This window comes from Spermophilus citellus, assembly GCF_964194105.1.
Source record: "Spermophilus citellus genome assembly, chromosome: 6".
Taxonomy (NCBI): Eukaryota; Metazoa; Chordata; class Mammalia; order Rodentia; family Sciuridae; genus Spermophilus; species Spermophilus citellus.
The window spans coordinates 121,152,871-121,171,606 of record NC_138187.1 but is presented as its reverse complement, the minus strand read 5'-3'; the positions used below and the strand labels follow the sequence as shown (position 1 = coordinate 121,171,606).

Sequence of the window (18,736 nt, the reverse complement as noted above, 5' to 3'; positions counted from 1 at the left end):
AACGTAATTTATTGTTTTCACATTCTTATTGTTTTCCAAAGTGAAGAGCATTACAGCTCAATTCAAGACACAATTACGAATCTGGCGACCTGCCAGCTTTCTATCTCAATTCGATATGCAGAGTTTCATGCTCTTCTTTTGGGAAACATATCCATTTTCAAATATCAGCCTCCTCATCACCATTTTCTTCCTATACCTCCATTTCTTTCCCATAATCTCATTGGCAGACAGATAAACCCCTAAATGAAATCCTAACTGTGACCAAAGCATACAACATTCTCCTGCTGAGAGTTTTGTTACCATGAGCTGTGTTTGGCTATAGTTTGGCTATAGTTTCAAAAAAGAATGTGTTAGTTGACTTGGAGTGTTTTTTCCATGCACTGTATATATTGCTTTTTAAGTGGACTTAGGTGTTGATTTTTGCTATCAAATGAGATATGCCATTTAATTAATAAAAGAATTCTTTTGGAAAAAAATGCTAGATCAGTTGACATCATATACTCATGTCAAAACTTATTATATATATCAATTAATTTCTTCTCTAAATAGTAATATGTTCACTAGGGATGTATTGAAGAATATGCCATTTCCAACCATATGAGAAAAAGTTTTTGAAATCTTATACAGCCAGTCAAATCAAGTATTTGTAGGCCAATTCAGGTATATATGAGTATTATAATTGAGACCATCCTGCAGACCCCCGTTAGCACAGCAAATGCTAAACTTTGTTGTGCCATAGATATTACTGTGGTATTTTCCTTGTAAAAGACAATATTTAATAAAATTTTATGTACGGGACAATACTCATCTCAAGGTTTGGTTGTAATTACTCAAATGAATTAGTACACTAAATTTTGCTAACATGACACAGTTTTTTATCTGTTTATTTACTGAACAGATAATTTTATAAATGGATGAACAAATATTTTATAGCTACTAAATTTAACAATTACTCGTGATTTCATAGCTACACATAAATTTTAAGTCATATATAATTTGGTAAGTTAGTGACATAAAAATTTACTTCTCCTATAGAGAAGTAATCTCTAGTAAAACATAGCAAAGTTCTTCTTTGGAAAAATATTGAAAACAGATTATATTGCTTTTCCCTGTTTGAAAAACCATCACTTCATTTATTTATTTGTTCAAACAATATTTATTGAATACTAATAATGTGCCAGATGATATCTGTCCTCCTAAAGTCACAATACAAATAAATTTTTATAGAAATGTGTTAATAAATGAGAACATCTAAAATACTTATTGACTTATTTCATTTTGTGTGTGTGTGATGCTGGGGATTGAACTCAGGGCCTTGTGCATGCTAGGCAAGCATTCTACCAACGGAGCTATATCCCCAGCCCTGACTTACTTCTTTTTCATGGAATACACATTGGATGGGAGCACCAACTTCAACCTTACCTATTCAGGGAAGTCGTAACAGGGGAGGTAACATTTGGGCTAGATTTTGATGACAGTGAACACATTTGTTCAGTTAAAGGTGTTATTCCAGGGCAAAATGTGTGAAGGCTTACATCTGGAAAGGGAGGGTCCGAAGTGTTTGGGACGCCAATAAAATTCTTCAGTGCAGCTGCGGAATGCCTCTGGTTATTTTCATCAGAATTAAAAATGTGTCAACTTTATTGATGTCCTAACAGAATTCATGTGTCAATGTTGTCACCAATATAAATCATGCTTCTGAAAATGCAGGCTGTTTAGTTGCCTCTTTCACTAACTTCCTCCTATCTGCCACAACTCCAAGTATGCTTGAGTTCAATCTCACACAGACAAGGACTTGAGAAACCTTGTATTTCAGTGTTCTTTACCCTCACATTCTTTGTGGGAACTAATAAGGAAGCAAACAAATGATAACCCAATACTCTTTCCATTGCTTAAATCAGCAGTTGTTAAAAGCTTCCAGTGATGTCAAGTATGTGGTCTTCAAACCTCTAATTTACTGATTCCAAACATGTTACTGTAGATTTTTTGCTTTGGGATGGAAGGGCAATGTTTATCACACTCAAAAGTGTTTTATACAATACTTTTTAGATGGTGAGTGAAAGTTGTCACTATTGTTTCTGTAGCTCTCTATACCTATGCTACCAGAATGTCACAGGTAAAATAATTTTATTGCAATTTCTGCCTTTGTTCTACTATGTCATAAATATAGAAAAGAAACAGAAAGACTTTAGGGGGGGGGAATCCTATGACAAGCTGCATCTTTTCAGATTTGGAGGCTCATTTTTTTTTTTCATGAAGTAACGTTTAACATGAAGACCTTTAGGAAAAGACAGTATCAGGAAAATTAAGAGCAATGAATAATATCCCAGTGAAGAAAGAACTGTGATTCCACCAATCTAATGTGAATATGAAATAGATACATCTTTTCTCATTTTGAATCAAGTGCACTGCTATGAGATCTCATACCAATGTTGACAGAAATTAGCTTTTGTTCCCAAACACAACTTTTCTTTACAGTTTGATGTGAAGAAAGAAACTACAAAGATCAACTTCATCTTGGTAGTCATGGGAGAAGGTTGTCCCTCTATTCACTTTTCCTTAGTGCAAGGCTAACTTCTTAATAGCACCAAATGGGATGTATTTATATCACAGGAATGCATGCTACGGAACTGTCCCAGTCTCTCCAGAAAAATGTCATCTGTGTACACTTAATCTCGTTACACAGGGGCAGAACAAAAGCATTATTCTTCTGAATGGTTTCTCCCACAGAAACTGCATCCTTTTTTAGGACTTGAAAAACTTTCATTTTAGTAAGCTAAAATAGCATATTAGAATCTACACTAATATGATTTAAACTTAAAGAGTTTAAATTTAACTATATGATAAATGTATAGTTTAAATGTTTGATAAATGTATCATATATTTAACTCAAGCATTTGAATGTAAAAAAAAAAAGTCTAACCTTTCTTTGAAAATGAGATGAAAATGTGCTAATTTTGAATGCTTTCTTTTAAAGGTAATACTATCAGCAGGTTCTTGAGGAATTACATGGAAGTCTTTATTAAAACTCTTACTACAAAAGAAATACTCAGAGGAATTTATAAATAAGTGGAAGGAGCAGAGGTTGGAAGATATCTCCTTTCATAAACTTAATGACAGCTGTGTGATGATTATCAGCAAGTCAATATTTTCCCTGAAATAGAACAAAATCTACTATTTCTCATATTCATTCTTCCTTTTAAAATCCAGAGCAAAAAAAAACTTGTTTTCTGCAGTTTTATCTGCTCACTGAAGAACCAGGGCAGCATTAGTCGCTGAAGACGGTAAGGGGAGATTGACGCTTAAAATGAAGGAGGTCACAGCCCTCTTGTTAAACCCAGCCTGGCGCACATCCACAGCATCACACAATAACGGCACGTACGCCAGATTTTCCCAGTGATGAAAGTGTCAGGAAACCCAAAGTTATGGTTCCCCCAACAACCATAACTTGGCCACTTGGCACAGAATTATTTAGGAAGAAAAGTTTGAAACTGACAAGTAGTATAAACCTGCCGTTTCACTGAGTCTGTCCCTGTCTACACAGCAAAGCACAATTCAACAATGAGGACACTGCCTGCACAATTCAGACAAGAATTGTCCTTTAACAACAATAAGTATTTTTGTTTGAATTAAATTATCTGGATAATTGGTTCAATATTCTGTTTTGTGTAGGTATATAGAAAAGGAAGACAGAAACTATTAGAATAACCTGAATTTCAGGATATCCTACATTAAATTGGTGTATTTTTCTATATATTATAAACACATAACTAACCAAATAGACCACTTGAACAGGAAAATTGACTTCAATTTATATTTACTCTCACAAATATATTAATAAAGAAATGCCCAGTAAATCTTCAGTTAATTTTTTTCAGGAAAACCGCCATTTAAAAGTAAACTCTAAATGTAGCTATAAAAATAAAAAGCCAAGATGGGAAAGAAATACTTCAATGTTCCCTTTATTTATGTAGATGTCAGTGAAGAAGTAAGTGGGGAATGGTAGAATCTGGGGAGATTAGAAAATTACATATTCCCCCTAAAATTAGTTGAATTTGATTTAAAAATTATTAAAAACATTAGACAGTCAAATGGATAAAACAGATAAATACAATTGATATTCTATATCCCAAAGTTCCACATCCTCAGATTTAACCAATCATGGATGGAAAATATCCAAAGTAAATGTTTTTTCCACTGTGAGACTTGAACCCAGGGCTTTATGCATACTAGGCAAGTACACTGTCACTGAGCTACGCCCCCAATTCTTAGCTGGAAAATATTTGGAAAAAATATGCATCTGTTACTGAACATTTCCAGACTATTTTTCTTGGTATTGTTCCCTAAACAACATGGCATAACAAATATTTACATAATATTTACCTTGTACTAGGTGTTACAAATAACCTAGAGGTGATTTAAAGTATATGGAAGGATGTGGGTAGGTTATATGCAAATTCTATACAATTTCATATAGGCATTTGTGGATTTTGGTCCATGGAGGGGTCCAGGAAATAATTCCTTGTGAATAAATACCAAGGGGTAACTGTGTAGGTCAAGGGGAAGGGTCATAAAGGAGCAATAACAGAAGTGTGCAGCAACACCAAATGGCTTCTCAGTTCTGCTACCGCTGTACTTGGAGACTGCAGCTAACTGACCAGTAGGGCTGGTTGTCTTTGGCTGTTGTCAGGGGGGCAACCGAAGCATCTGACCAAATAAGATGGATTCCTTTAAACAGAAAAATAGAGTCTACCAGTGAACTAACTTCCAGTTTTCTCTCATTTTGGGACTTTTAAGGGCAGAAGGGTAGAAAACAAAAAAAAAAAAAAGAAAGATAGATAGATAGAAAGACAAAGCAAGTTCTTGCAATATGAAGACTCATGCATTTATTTTGAATGTTAAGAGAGAATGCAGGGGCTGGGGATGTGGCTCAAGCGGTAGCGCGCTCGCCTGGCATGCGTGCGGTCTGGGTTCGATCCTTAGCACCACATACCAACAAAGATGTTGTGTCCACCGAAAACTAAAAAGTAAATATTAAAAAAATTCTCTCTCTCTCCCTCTCTCACTCTCTCTTTACTATACACTGTTTACTATACACTGTTTAAAAGGGTGTAGCAATTATTTGAATATTAACAACAACAAAATACTTTGCTAGTCCTAACAAGAAAAAAACAAAATAACAACAACAAAAAAACTTGATATTCAGCATTATGAGGCTACTCAAAAGATTTCTTCAGCACCTTTTTGTTAGATACACTTCCCTTTTAGAAGTATTTGTCATGAGCATGCTTATTTCAGCTCACATTCCAATTTAATTTGTGTGGATTTTTTTCTGATACACTTTAGATTTGTTCTTCTCATTAAGACTTCTTAGAGGAATCACTTAAACTTCACAATTAGGATTCTGGCCTTGGTGCTAATTCTCTAAGAAACTATTGTTTCTTCTATGAAGAAGCAAAATTAACTCTGCGGGATTTATTCTGTGTTTCTGCTGAATATATCACAGTTGAAACTCAGATTCAGTAATGCTAGGTTATCTTTATTTGGAAACTTATCGTTAAGGCACTTAAAAGTTCTTAGATCATAAGAAGTTACTTTTTCTAAATGATTTTACTGGGTCAAATTGGTGACTATGAAGTTAACTGTGATGATAGCAATTAATATGTAAATTGCAGTCCCTGGGGATGGGAGGAGGGCTCTCCAGCCACATCATGAGTTCTGCAAGGACAAGGTCTATGCTGGATTTATCTTTTGTTCCTTATCATTGTGGCTCAGTATATAGCAAGAAAAAAATAAATTGTTGAATAAATGAATTTCTTCAACTTAAGCAATAATCACATAGGAATGCCAAGTGAAGTCAATAACAGATCAAAAATAGTTGAGAATAGTATAATGACTGTGAAAGTTTAGGTTGAATAAAAAGGATCCGCCCATAATCGACCATCTCTTACTTAAAAAGGTGACAATTTCATATGGTTTATTCTGTTGCTTGGTTACATATTCATGCTGTCTCTCGGCAAATGATCTTAGAATATCTATAATATTTTCCCACAATTCTTTTAGATAGGGTAAGTTTTCTGAGTTTGGCCCATTCACCCAAAGAGAATAATAAAGACTACAGTTGATATTCCTAAGGTAGTTAAGGAATCAAAAAACCAACGACCCTTGATTGAGTAAGCATAGCCTTTCATTTAACATGTGTTTTGATGTCTACTAGGTGCCAGGGACTATGGGAGGGCTTGGAAGATAGAGAAATCTATCTTGTGGTTGATGTCATGATGTAAAGTAGTATCCAGGCAAGCAGTCAGGCTGGTAAATTACAACAATAACGGTGCTATGTTAGGGGATATGCTATGGAAATACATAAAAGGGAAGCTTACTGGAACCAGCAAGTGATGGGCAGGGATACTTTCTGGAGCAAGAAACTTCTAGGCCAAGACTTGAAGGATGATTTCATTGGGCAATGGGAATATTCCATAATGGGGAGAAGCAGAGTGAGCGAGTGGCATCCATTGGAGACATTGGATGTATTGCAGATGCGGCTGGGATACAAAGGCCTTGGTAAGAAGGGGTAGGAGGAGAGGCTCAAGTTGTGACAGGGTTCAGAACACAGCTATTCAGTGGTGCGTCCGGATAAATCACTAACTTGACAAAGTTACTGAGAAGTATGACTGACAGGTTTTTATAAAGTAATATTCACAGATGTTGAAATATGATTATAGTGCTTAGACCCAAGAAAAATTTGAAGTCACTTAATCCCACCAACACCTCATTTTTAAGGATAACAAAAGTGAAACTCAGAGTCCTTAAGTGATTTGCTTGTGGTCACTAAGCTAGTTCTCCAGCACAGGATGAAACAGAACCTTGGGACTTCTTAGTTCTACCACGTAGAAATGACATCACTAACATCACCTGTTTGACCATTTCTTAACTTCTTTGAACTCTTTATTAAATTCTTTCAAGTCTCAATGCTGTTCACTAGATAATTTCCTATGGACTGAGTCCATGACTTATAACCAATTAGTTCTCAGAAATGGCAAGCATCTAAGTGTCCACTAATTTACAGTTTTATATATATTCAATATTTCCAAATTCCCCTATGAAGTTTCACATCTTGATAGTGTTGTGACAAAGGCAATAGGTTAAGGCTCAAATGTCTACAAATTTGACTTCAAAGGCTTATTTTAAGCATGCAGCTAAGATGGCAAACATTAAACATGCTGACTGTTACGGTTTGATGATTAATGCCACAGATAATAACCAAACATATTCCATTGCACAACTGATAACGTGCTCACACAATGAAGACACTAAGATACTTTGAACTGTTCAACATGCCCCAAACTAAATGCCAGCATTTGTTTTTATAGTTTTTGTAATCTCACCTGCTAAGACCCTTATCTTCATAAAACCACTGAGTTCCTGAATAAATACTGTGCCACAGATTTAAATCTTCTGGGGGATTTGATGCAAGTGGTTGCTGAATTTTACGTCTCAGAAGCTCATATCTAAAGCAAAAGACAAGCAGGAACATCAGGATTATCTCAACTAATGTTATTACCAAAAATCAGGGTTTTTTTTCGTGGTATGTGTGTGTGATGCATGCATTCAAACATAAAGAATAATATCTTAAGTTTACCATTAAATATTTTTTCAGATAGACATTTTTTTTCTGGCTCTAGTATCATATATTCATTTCATTTGAAACAATCAGCTACATTCATATTGTATGACTATCAGCAAGAATGATAACCTTTTAGATTTTTTCTATGTCAGATTTGCCAAATCTTTATTGCTGGTTTCACACTTAGTAGAAATACAGAAAGCTTACCAAGTTAATGATTTCTTAAAATTTCTACCATCAATACTTTATAAACAATGATACTATTATTAACTCTGTATTCTTGGCCAAGTATCAAGTTCAGGTTACAACAAAGCCATTTTAGAATCACAACTCTTTTCTTTCATCTTATCTATATCCCTGACTGCACATTTTACAAGTTTTCCGATAGTAATAGTGTGCCAAAGAATTATAGCTTTCCCTTTAGAATTCTGAGATGTGTTTCTGCAACTGTGTCATGCAGAATATTCATCAGCATTGCCTAACTTAGAATAAAAATATACTTGAAAATCAAGTGGAAGATCATGAAGAGAATCCTTATAGAACAATAATCACAATTTCAAGGGTTTTCAGATCTTCTCAATATTATGATGATTCTGTGGTTTCATATAAGTCAAGATATCCAACATGATGTTGAATGATTATTATGAATGAGGGAGTGGGTGGAGTGGGATACTCAGTAAGAAATTAGTTCTTATGTTCAGTTGTAAGTAAAAGCTTCTTAACCAGGTATGGTGGTGCACACCTGAAATACCAGCTGAGGCAGGAGGATCATAAGTTCAAGACCAGCCTTAACAACCTAACAATACTCTGTCTCAAAAATAAATAAACAAATAAAATAAAAAGGGCCGGGGATGTGACTCAGTAGTTAAATGCCCCCGGGTTTAATCCCCAGTAGCCCCCCTCCCTCCAAAAAAACCCCAAAGTTAAAGCTTCTTCCCCTAATTTTTTGAGAGGTATCATCTTGCCAAAGTCTACACTCTCTCACCTCAAATTGGGTCCATTTGGCTTGGATGTTGGCTGCCAAGAAATTCCAACATAAGACTCACTTAGTGGAATCACAGACAATGGACCCACTTCCTGAGGTAGAGTGGGGTCTGTGGTAACATAGGTAGGTAAGCTCTCTGTGCACCCTCCTAGATACCCGTTACCCCCTGAGCAAGCAACAATCGTGACAGAATAATTGGTGAAAGGAATCAGGTGAGTAACTAATTGACTTAACGCTGAAGAGGTGACATTGGTTACTGTGATGTGTGGGTTGGGCATGCGGATCTCATAGCTAAGTATGTCTCCATTCTGGATGAGCGGAGGTTTCCAAGTGACCTGAAATAGAAGATAAACCCAGAATCAGTGTGACAACACAGGGACAGAGCAACTCAAGTTCACAAGGCCTAGGATTTGGCTCTGCCTGTTCTCAGTGAAGTCGCTTTCCGCGTGACTGCTTTCTACTTAGCCTTTGTACTAGACGGTAATGAAGGGTTTGGGATCAATTAGCAGTACACCAGGAAGTAAATGGAACGCTGTTTCCTGGGCTTGGCTTTTAGTCTTGATACTTTCTAGGACTGTCACACCAATACACACCTTAGCGATTCATCTCTGCTGTGGGTGTCCTGAAGGACACAGAGTGAGCACACGGAGAAAATTCACACATCCACAGGCATCAGTAGGACAGTGGCAGGATTTGATAGTGTTCTTGTTTACAACTCAATTAAATGAAACATCAGAACTCTCTTGTTTTGAATGTTAGTGCACATGCTATATAAATCACTTTTCTTTGTAGGATGGGGAAAGATTAGTCATTATTTGCATTTTCTGGGGATGCACAATTGAGCTCTTGGATCTTATTTGTATGGAATTTAGCAAGTAAAGCAATAAGGACACTTCCTATGTCCAGGGATAGAGAATGGGCAGAGAGCTTTTTTAAAACGACAATCCAAGGCTGGTTTTATTTATCTAACACACGAACTTGTGCATCGTAAAAAAAAAAAAAATTAACAACATTTGGTAATAGAATTATTTTAATGTCTAAGATTTCTTTTCCAGCTACATTTTGGGAGAGTGTAGTAATAACACACTAATGCTTTGGCGGAGAAAAAGGGCCCTAAAATCAGGCACATGAATTAAAAACCCCTTAGTATCTATTTATTTTGAAGTCATTAAAGACAGATTTCAACAGGATGATATGTTATCTCTATTTATGACTATACATAAAATCAAAGTCAGAAAGAAATTAACTTTTAATTAAAATTAGAGTTTCTCAGTAGAAAAATGTTTCTTTCAGAAATGGCTTGCCTATCGAAATGATTTATTTGAGTGGCTCTCATTTAATTAGATTTTTTTTCTCAGTTATTTTAAGTTGAGAAAGAAATAGAAAACTTAAAATAGAGAAGGACTGACCAAAATTTTCTATCTTAAATCAAAGACAAAACGTTTCCTCCAGAGGAATATGACCTGAGATTTTCATAAGAACATTCTTGCTGATTATTGTAACAAAACAGACTCCCCTGCCCACCGCCCCACCGCCACCCCACGATGGTTGAGCAGTGGCCCGCTGATTACTACAGCAATTCATAATTGACAAAGGACAAATATTTCTTCAACATTGGCTACCTGGCCTGAAGTCACTGTTAAAACTAAGAGCCTCTTGGAGGGTTCTAAGAAGAGATGCTGGAATAAAGAGTAGTTTCAGATGTGCTCCTTATGACTACACAGGATTTGCTGCATGCAAAAAAGACTCAAGAAAGGAACCTAAAGCAAGCAAAGATTGCACAGTGACATAAAGTTCTGTTTGCTTTTGGAGGTGCAGTGCTATCCGTGAACTTGGAAAACGAGTCAGGGTCAAGCTCTGGAGGCTTCCTAGTACTTGTAGCATTCATGAAAAAAAAAAAAAAACAACAACAAAAAAAAACGGAAGCGCTGCTACTGTTAAATTCAACCTGATCCAGGTGAGGGATTCATGACTTCCCTGCCTTTTAAACAAGAATATTTTGAGAACTCAGACCAGGGTTTGGCCACAGTTGAATGAATGAAAATTTGGGAGACAGTCTGTTAGTAGTTGATTTAACAGTGAATTGATTTGGAACTTAGTATTGAGGCTGAGAAAAAGCCTTCATAAGATAAAACTTGAACTGCTTTAGCTGCCTTAGCTGCACACTCTTGATGTCTTCACAATGACACTCGCCAAACAAGGCACTTCTCAGAATGTTGCCCAGTCTTTAAGTGACTCATGAGTGTATTTGGGGTTGTGTTTTTTTGCTTCTGGAAGGACAGTTAACTTGATCCCTGATTTCCATGTTATTTCAAAACAGAACTTTTAAATCTTTATTTATTTATTTTTTGTTTGGGAATCTTTTTAAAAAAAATTTGTTCTAATTAGTTATACATGACAGTAGAATGCATTTTTGTTTAGCTATTGTGGATATAGTATTAATAAACGTTGGTGAGGATAAGGGGGAAAAGTTTCACTCATATGTTACTGGTGGGAATGAAAATTGATGCAACCATTCTAGAAAGCAGTATGGAGATTCCTTAGAAAACTTGGAATGGAACCATTTGACCCAGTTACCACTCCTTGATATATACCTGAAGGACTTAAAATCAGCATACTATCAGGACACAGCCACATTAATATTTACAGCAGCTCAATTCACAAAAGCTAAGTTGTGGAACCAACCTAGGTGCCCTTCAACAGATAAATGGATAAAGAAAATGTGGTACATATACACAATGGAATATTACTCAGCCAAAAAGAAGAATGAAATTATGGCACTTGCAGGTAAATGGATGAAACTGGAGACTACCATGCTAAGTAAAATAAGTCAGACCCCAAAAACCAAAGGCCAAATGTTCTCTCTGATACGTAGATGCTAACACATGATAAGGGGGGATGGGAATAGAAGTTCATTGGCTTAGACAAAGGGGAATAAGGGAAGGGGGAGGGGATGGGGATAGGGAAGACAGTATAATGAATCAGACATAATTTTCTTGTGTTCATATATGAATCCATGACCAATAAAACTCCACATAATGTACAACCTCAAGAATGGGAATTTATACTCCACGTATGTATGATATGTCAAAATACATTCCAGTGTAAAAAGAACAAATAAAAAACTAAAAAAAAGGAAAAACTTGAATAAGGTATCTACCAACAGAGATGAAGGGATCTGATGTTAATGACTCTGGAGATGGTCATTTAAAGGTCATTTAAAGAGAAAACCCTGTTTTCTCTTCTATAGATGATTACATTAAAAATTAGCTATATTTCTCATTTCCTAAAATGTTATATATTAAGCAAAATGTGTCTTTTGGCGAGTAGTGAATTAGTAGAAATGAATCTACTTTTCTAGAAATGTTTGAAGTATGATATGAAACACTTTTTCTTCTTTTTTAATTTTTTCTTTTATTTATTTTTACTTGGTCCATTACAGTTATATAGAAAATTGGAATGGATTGTCATGCACTTCTACGTGTAAATATGTAAATAGCATAATTTGGTCAACTTTGTTCCCTAGTCCTTTCCCTTTTCTTCTCTTTCTTCCTTCCCTTTGGTTTCCTGCTTCAACTCTATTGATTTACCTTCTATTTTCCTCAAGATCCCTCTATTTAATTTCTTTTTTTCTCTACATATCAGAGAAAACCCTCAACCTATGGCTTTCTAGACCGTGTGGAAAAGGACATTGTCATTATGGTCTACTGACCATCGGCTAAAAGAAATGGCATTTAATTTGATCACCCTCCTGAAAATATCCCGAAGCCATTATTAAAAATATACGTGTCCAAGGTTTTTAAGAAGCTAGTTAGTTAAGTGTTGGATTCTATTCTTTCCTATGTTTAACACCCCACTCTCTACAGTATGTCCAAAATGTATGAGATTAAAGCTTTCAGTTTAGTTTCTCACAAGCTGTTTTACATCCATTTTACAAAGGAAAATTATAAAACATTGTTGCATCCCTGAAAAATCAGACAAAAGAACAGGCTGTTGGAATGAATATGCAAGAGTTGTGTTCTCTAAAACAATAATTTCACATTGAAAACCTTCAATTGGATTAATGGTTTCCTACCAGAAATAAAATGTTTATTTCAACGACAGCTTGCCTATCAAAATGATTTGTTTGAGTGGCTTCTTATTACTTAGATTTCCATTTCTTTGTTTAGTTATTGTAAATTTTCAGAAAATAGGACAGGTAAATAACTGGTTAGGTGTTTAAGGACCCAAAACTTTTGCTAATTCTTTCATACCCGGAAAATCAGCTCTACAAAATAAGCATACTTTCAAAGTTCCCTGTTTTAAGCAGAAACTAAGACATGTAGGTATGTTGATTGGCTTCAAGTCTGAAAAGAATAATACATATAAGCATTGCAACCAACTTCCTTTCTTCTTTAATTCCATCACACTATATTTAAGGATCTTATGAATAAGAGTATTTACAAGGATTAATATAACAGATTGAGATTGGGTTAAGAACAAATTTATCTGATATGTGATCCGAGTTATGCTATTAAAGCTGTATGACTTTGAATGAAATACTTAACATCTTTGGGCCTTAGTGTCCCTATGTCTAAGGTCCTCATGTGTAAGGTGAATAAACAATCCTTGCCCTTATGTCTATATGTAAGTTTGCATAATTCGTTTGCTTTTGTTTTTGCTTAAGTTTTGGCTGTGCTAGAGATGGAACCCCAGGCCTTGTCCATGCTAGGCAAACACTCTACTACTACAAACCTGCACCCCCAACCTGAGGTTGCATAATTATGAGACTATTAACCAATAGAAGATTTGAATGTACAAGAGGGGAAAATGGTGTGGGAATATTTGACTCTATACAGCAATTTCTCTTCACAATGGATTTCCTGAAAACTCATATAGAGTAAGGTGGGTAATAAATATTTATTGAAATAAAATTAGGTTATTCTTAAAAATATCCTCCTTCCCATTAGAAATGCTAATATTAACCACCAATTTCAAATACTATATTTGTATTTTGCAGTCAGAGAAAGAATACATTCTTCCTCACCTCTTTCCATTCATTGCAATTACCCTTTTAAGGTGAGAAAATCATATATTACTCTTCTATACTTTTTTGTATGCTCATACAAGCAAAGCAAATGTGTCTGCACACATGTAAGATCGCTTTCTTCTTCATGTTTTTACAAAAAAAGTTATTTCCTACCCCTATGTGGCAACTGGCCTTTCAGACAATAAAATATGGACACAGTTTATCATTTTTTGCTGTTATGTAATATTCTTTTCATGAATGAAAACAGATTACTCAGCACTTATCCAATTGACATTATTTTACTGCCAGAAACAATATTGAAATGCTTGCAACAGATACCATGGCATTTGTTTTGTATTGGATAGGATTACCAAGGATTGCTATGCCAAAAGTTAAATATATCTAATTTTAACCATCATTGATTGATACTTTCCAAAAAAGTTGAGATAATTCACTTTATAACAAACAAGTAAAGCATCCATGATCTGTGTCCTCACAAACTCTTGAAATTATTGATTTTAATTTTTTTGCCAATTTTGTTTTTTAATTTGCATTTCCCTGACTTTGGTAAAAGGTAAATCTTTGTGAATATTACTGACTGTATCTTCTTAAATTGTTTCTATTCAATTATTTTTATTACAAATTATAAAAGTTATTTGTATATTATGGAGAGAGCATTAATTTGTAAATGTAATACAGATATGTTTTCTCCATGTATCCTTTAGATTTTAACATGTGGGGGTTCTCATGCATTGTAAAAAATAATTATATCATCTTCTAGAAACATATAACTATCTTTTCTTTTAAAGCTACCTATTTTCATTTTTTCTAAAGGGATTCCTCACTTTAGAACATAAAGTGCTCCTGTATTTTCTCCCAAACCTTCTATTTTATAACACTAATTTTGAACATTAAATTTGTTGAAATTTAAGTATATAGTGTGATAGAGTGATCTGTTTATTTCCTTACACATGAACAGTCTGGCCACTATCACTTTTAAAGTAAACCATTCATTCCCAATGAAATAAAATACCTCTTTTATAATAAGTTGAACTCCCACATATGTTTATTTCTCTTTCTAATTCTCTAGTCTGTTCCAATGACCATTTGAGCATTTGCCTATTTTTTCTGGTTTGAATCAGAGGATGTTTTTAAATTTTTTTAAAATTTTAGTTTGTTATATATGACAATAGAATGCATTACAATTTATATTACACATATAGAGCACAGTTTTTTATATCTCTGGTTGTACACAGAGTAGAGTCACATGTTTTGTGTCTTCATACATGTACTTAGGGTAATGATGTCCATTTCATTCCACCATCTTTCCTACCTCTCCTTCCTCTCCATCTCCTTTGCCCTATCTAGAGTTCATTTTAATCCACCCCGCCAACGCAGCATATTATGAATCAGCATCCTTAAATTAGAGAAATCATTTGGCATTTGGTTTGGGGGGATTGGCTAATTTCACTTAGCCTTATTTCTACAGCTCCATCCATTTGCATGCAAATTCCATGATTTTATTCTCTTTTAAGGCTGAATAATATTCCATTGTGTATACATATCACATTTTCTTTATCCATTCATCTTATGAAGGACATTTAAGTTGGTTCCACAGTTTAACTACTGTGAATTGTGCTGCTATAAACATTGATGTGGCTGTGTCCCTGTTTTTAAGTTCTTTGGGTATAGACTGAGGAGTGAGACAGATGGGTCAAATGGTGGTTCTATTCCCAGTTTTCCAAGGATTCTCCATACTGCTTTCCAGATTGGCTGTACCAATTTGCAGTCCCACCAGCAATGTATGAGCGTGCCTTTTCCCCCACATCCTCGCCAACACTTATTGTTGTTTGTATTCTTAATAGCTGCCATTCTGACTGGAGTGAGATGTAATCTTAGAGTAGTTTTACATTTCTAGCAATTAGAGAAATGCAAATAAAAACTACTCATAGATTTCATATCACTCCAGTTGCCTATTTTTAAGGTTATTATTCAGTAGTTTAAAGTCTATGCTATAAAGTAAATATCATCTCAGTTTTCATTTCTTCTATAACTTTCTTCTGAATATTTCTAACTAATCTTGTATTTATACTTAAAGATCATCATTCCAGTTTGAAAGGAAATGAAACAAAACCATCATTGGCATTCAGATTTGAATGAAGTAAGTTTCTATGTTAACTCTTCCTTCTTTCCAGGAAGAAGGTGTAGTCTCCACATGTTGCATTATGAAGTAGTAGTTTAGAGTTCAGGGCCATATTGCGTGGGTGTGAATCTCCAGGTTATTTGTCATGTAAGTTTTGGCAGGCTACTTAATCTCTCAATTCTCATTTTTCCTGTATGTGAAATGGGGATACTGATGAAATCAGTCTGGCAAGGTTGTGCTAAGGATTCAATGAGAACAATTCCTGGACACAGTATAAATTTGGTAAGTATTAGTTTTCATTATTATTTTCTTCTGTAAAATATTTATAATGATTTTACTTATGGTTTGATTTAAGCAGATATCAAAAAATCAGCCCATCTTTAAAAACCAGTGGACTTAAGACTCAACTCCTTTGACTTTGGTTTATTATCAGACCTGTAAATAAGGGGCACTAAATGTATACAGCAGAGCAACATGAGGACTGGATGTGGTCAAGGTGACACTATTGCTTCTCATGGTGCACAGGTCTAGGCAGTGGCTTTGCCTGTCTGAGCTGAACTGAGGACTCTTCCAGGTGAGAGGAGTTGAGAACCGCAGGCATGCTCTCTTTTACTCTGCTTTAACTGTTAGAAGACGGGTGGGAACATCAGGGTTTAGGGGCCTGTGACATCACTGTAAATGAGCTTTGTTTGCTGCATCTCAGCTTAGTTATTTCTGCATTGTCTTTCTTATTTATCATCAGTTGAACCAACAGCTCCACACAACAATCTGCATATTGACTTTATCCTATTTAAATATCTTTCTTTCTCTTCTGATTTTACTTTGCATTTTTGTTAGAAATGACTGCTGATTCTGATAAGTGCTTTTTCTGCATCTATTCATTTAAAAATGGGCTTTCTCCTTTAATTCATTGATGTAAGAAGTATGTTAATACATTTGAGACATCTTTAAATTTTGGAATCAAATCAAATTTGTCCCAGTATATCATTCTTTTAATATATGGCCTAATTTAATTTGCAAACATTTTCTAGAAGTTTGGATATGTATTCATTTGTGAAGTTACTCTAATTTACTGACTTATCTTTTTCAGTATCGGTAGAGAGACTTTTTCCAAGTTCATAAAATGAAATGAATTTTCTTAAGAAATTCATGACCAAAAAAAAGTGCCTGTGTTTCTTTTCTTTTCTTTTAGATAACACAATTTCTTTGCGATTACATAATTATTTTCCTTGTACTCAGATTGTAAGAATGTGATTTTGATCTACTCTGCCCTCCAGTTATCTTTTCTTGATATTCATGTCTAAGCCAAGTCACATCACCTCTTTTTATACTTACTAATGTTTTACTTTGAATTTATTTTTTAGTTGGCACGAGTTTAGGTCATTTCTCTTTCTTTCTGCATCAGACTGGATTCTTACAGACACACGGTGTGAAAATAAAATGAACTAGGTGATCCTATGGCTTGAATATCCTTTGCTGCCTCCAAAAGCTCACGTTAAAATCTAATCCCCACAGTGAAGTATTAAGGGTGGAATCATAAGCTGAGTATGGTGTAAAGAGGTGTAATCTACAGGAGGTGATTGGAATTAGCTAAATTTATGAGCATAGAACCCCCATGACTGAATATTGGTGGCTTTATAAGAAGAGGGAGACAGACCAGAAAAGAATCATACGTATACCCCTGCAGGTCCTGTCTTTTCCCATATGATACCCTGTACTGCCTTTGAGTTCTGCCTGTAAAAAGGTCATCCCAGGTGCACCCCTTTTAAAAATAACTTTTTAAAGAAGTTAAAGCTAGGGTATCATATCTTTATATTCCAGGAAAGTTCCTTCTTAGGAACTTTTAGATCACTCATCTGGGATTGCCACCACTCTGTGGGCCTCTGGTGATTGCCCTTGTAATTCATCCCCTATAGCCAAGCTAATCTAAACTTCTCTAGCAATGTGACAAGGCATGTATATTGTTTCGCTCCTGGATGATATTACAAAATCAAAAGAGGGGAAGAAATAAAGAAAAATCCAGGCAACTTGTTCCAGATACTTTTTATCACTGTTTATATATGCTGAATCAAGTACCATTGTGCACTGAGCTATTATTCTTCTGAAAATACTTGTTCTTTTTCAGATCTGCCACCATCAGCAATGCCTAGTTATAAAATTTTTGTTAGAAAGAATCCAGAACAATGTCCATTATGTAGCTTTGCCTTTGTGAAGGGCTATGTTTGTTATGTTGCATCCTATTGATTGGTACTGTCACAAAAGTTTTGCAAAATTCCCTCAGGATTGAAAAGAAAAGTCATTTCTGAAATGATTAATAACTCTAGTTTTTGTTGTTGTTGTTGTTGGTGTTGTTGTTTTTGAGTGCAGAGCAATTCTTAAAACTGCCAAATTCATATTATAGACTTGGTATATATCATAAACGTATGCTTAAAAATTATTTTCCTTTGAATGTTTAACAACAGAAGTCTATATACTTTTGATATGCCTATCAAAAAAGGTAGATTGATTTAACCAGTTTTCTATTGAATCTAACTAATAAAGACTTCTTAAAACAGACCTTAGTTTGTAGGTTAAATTAAATTTCTTCAGCAATTTGCACTATTTAGCATCACCTAGTGTTTGCCTTTGGTGGGGGAAAGAGAGCACACAACAGAGATCCAAGCAATAATTCCAACAGATGAACTTTGCTGTTATGCAAATGTCCTTTGTTTTGTGCTCTGGTGAGCAAGCTACTGTACCAATGCTTTTGGCAGTGGTACAAGACTGAATCCATGGAAGCATGTGTGTATTTACACAAAAGAGGCTTCTAAGCTACAAAACTCCCTCCTGTTTGGTTACACTAATTTCCCTTGAATGAAGTTTGTATGCCAGCCAAAACAATGGTAGTTATCCTGTTCTCTAGAGTTCATTCCCAAAAGAATGAGACGAGTAATTGAACGCTTTCTAGATACACCAGGAATATGCGGTTTTTCTTTC

At 35.0% G+C, this 18,736-nt stretch overlaps 1 protein-coding gene across 1 annotated transcript in view; it reads right to left on the bottom strand.

Moving 5' to 3' along the window:
* USH2A (usherin) overlaps positions 1-18,736 on the bottom strand; it is a gene marked incomplete at its 3' end in the record, with an annotated part of 798,897 nt that overhangs the window by 242,243 nt on the left and 537,918 nt on the right. Inside the window, exons 42-43 of the mRNA XM_081297837.1 lie at positions 8,610-8,944; positions 7,386-7,508 (exon numbers count right to left, since the gene is read on the bottom strand). Coding sequence (XP_081153963.1) covers positions 7,386-7,508; positions 8,610-8,944 — 458 coding nt within the window. The remainder of the gene's footprint in view (positions 1-7,385; positions 7,509-8,609; positions 8,945-18,736) is intronic.